At 46.9% G+C, this 1,822-nt stretch overlaps 1 protein-coding gene across 1 annotated transcript in view; it reads right to left on the bottom strand.

Moving 5' to 3' along the window:
* Window positions 1–347: 347 nt before the first annotated feature.
* Window positions 348–1,822, bottom strand: part of LOC123158583 (uncharacterized) — a 13,131-nt gene continuing 11,656 nt past the window's right edge. Inside the window, exons 3-5 of the mRNA XM_044576500.1 lie at window positions 1,300–1,691; window positions 967–1,203; window positions 348–728 (exon numbers count right to left, since the gene is read on the bottom strand). Of these exons, the coding sequence (XP_044432435.1) occupies window positions 426–728; window positions 967–1,203; window positions 1,300–1,691 (932 nt within the window). The 3' untranslated portion in view covers window positions 348–425. The remainder of the gene's footprint in view (window positions 729–966; window positions 1,204–1,299; window positions 1,692–1,822) is intronic.

Below are 1,822 nucleotides of genomic sequence, written 5' to 3'. Positions count from 1 at the left end.
ATGGCGGCATATCAAACAATTGTCGAGGTGACGGATCTTTTAGAAAGATCCGTCGACCGACGTGTAGCGTCGCCCATATCCTATACTGTATACTATCAACCGGAGTTGGATTCGGATAAGATTATTCTAGGATGTGAAAAATCTCTTACGTATCCTAAAATAATGGATTTGGAAATGGTTTCGTACATAAATTATCCTAACCACTTTCACCCTTATGAGGGCGTGTTGTCATCCATGGGCCGCTAATGCATATGTTTTTTTGATAAAGGAAATATTAATATCAAGATGATAACAAATACACCTAGCCTCTGCAACACATGCATGGCCAAATAACTTGGTACTTGTCAAATTTGCATAACTTGAAACTAAGACACCAGCAACTTGTGTCTAATTATGTTTAGGTGGAACTTAAAATTCTCATTTCATCAAGCTAGCAAAGCCATAGGTGCAGTGTCAGAAGATGAAATGTAGTAGCATTCCACGAAAGGATGTGCCTTGAAGAAGTCATGAACTTTTGCGTCACTTGGGACGACCTTGTCTGACTGCTTCAGGGTCATCCTTTTAAGCATGGGGGCACATCTAAGTAGATGCTTCAAGACATCAAACTCGTGGTCGTCTCCTTGGAAGCCGTCGATTTCCACTTCTGTGAGCTCTGTCAAGGAGACAACTTTGCTTGTCCAGTTATTGGTAGGCGCGCAGTTACAACACTCTCCGCATTCCTCTTCCTCCTATATAAGAATAATAACAATTAGCTTGCGTACAAACAAGAATGAATATATCTACAATAGGAAAATAATGAAAAAATACATATTTTCTACTAGTATGTATACATTCTTTTTTTTTTGGCAGTGTGCTAATGCATTAACGTCGTAGTACATAACGCGGAATAAGAATAACAAACCCTAGCCCCTTCATCAAAAAAAATGGAAAATAAAAGAACAACAAGCACTAGAGGAGAATACGTACCGTGGGTGTCGTCTCCGGGTCGAGTTTGGCAACCCTGACCTTAAGTCTATGTATAGCAGTACGAATCCGATGCATCTTAAGGAGAAAGAAGACTAGTGCTCCATAGGCATGGCCCAAAGTTGTGAGATGCAGCTCCAAGTCCAAGACAGATAAGTCTGCGGCAACCTCCATCCACGGATGTTGCTCTACTTGACGCGCTTTATCTGGCGTCCATGAAGCCAAGGCACGAAAGTTGTTCTGCAAGCTCGAGCAAACAATTCCATCATATATAAATCACACATGTTTTGTCACTTTGAGTACATACGCAGAGTAGGGGAGGAGGACGGGGCTAACCTTGACAGCATCTAAGCGCAACACAGGAGGTCGTGGTCTCTCTGCCGCTGCCGGTGGAGCCGATAGCAAGCTCACCATGTCGAGTGTCCAGTAAGCACTTCTAGTTCTATCGTCGTCGTCCAGTAACCAAATTTTCTTGTCGTAACGGCAGCGCCACGATAAAGTTTCCGCCATGGGCGCCAGGACAGAGACCCTGAGGTGGGAGTCGGCAAGGGAGGACACGGTCAGCTGCTCCAGCATGGGTGTGGCGACGTCGATGCGGTCTACATATGCTTGTGTCTCCTCAACGACGAGCTCCCGCAGCGACGAGGAGCGGACCGTGATGTCGAGTGGGATGCGTGCGACGCATGAGGAGCCCGGGTGGGAGAACCTAACACTGGTGGAAAAAGGGCCTTTGGTCGCGGTTCGCAACTGCCATTAGTCGCGGTTGCGCAACCGCGACCAAACAGGCGCGACTAAAGGCCCGTCCACGTGGGCGCCAGGCGGCCGTCGGGGCGGAGGACCTTTAGTCGCGGTTCTTCTG

Source organism: Triticum aestivum, chromosome 7B (genome assembly GCF_018294505.1).
Source record: "Triticum aestivum cultivar Chinese Spring chromosome 7B, IWGSC CS RefSeq v2.1, whole genome shotgun sequence".
NCBI lineage: Eukaryota > Viridiplantae > Streptophyta > Magnoliopsida > Poales > Poaceae > Triticum > Triticum aestivum.
Note: the sequence above shows the minus strand (reverse complement) of the source record. Positions and strands in the feature narration are given on the sequence as shown.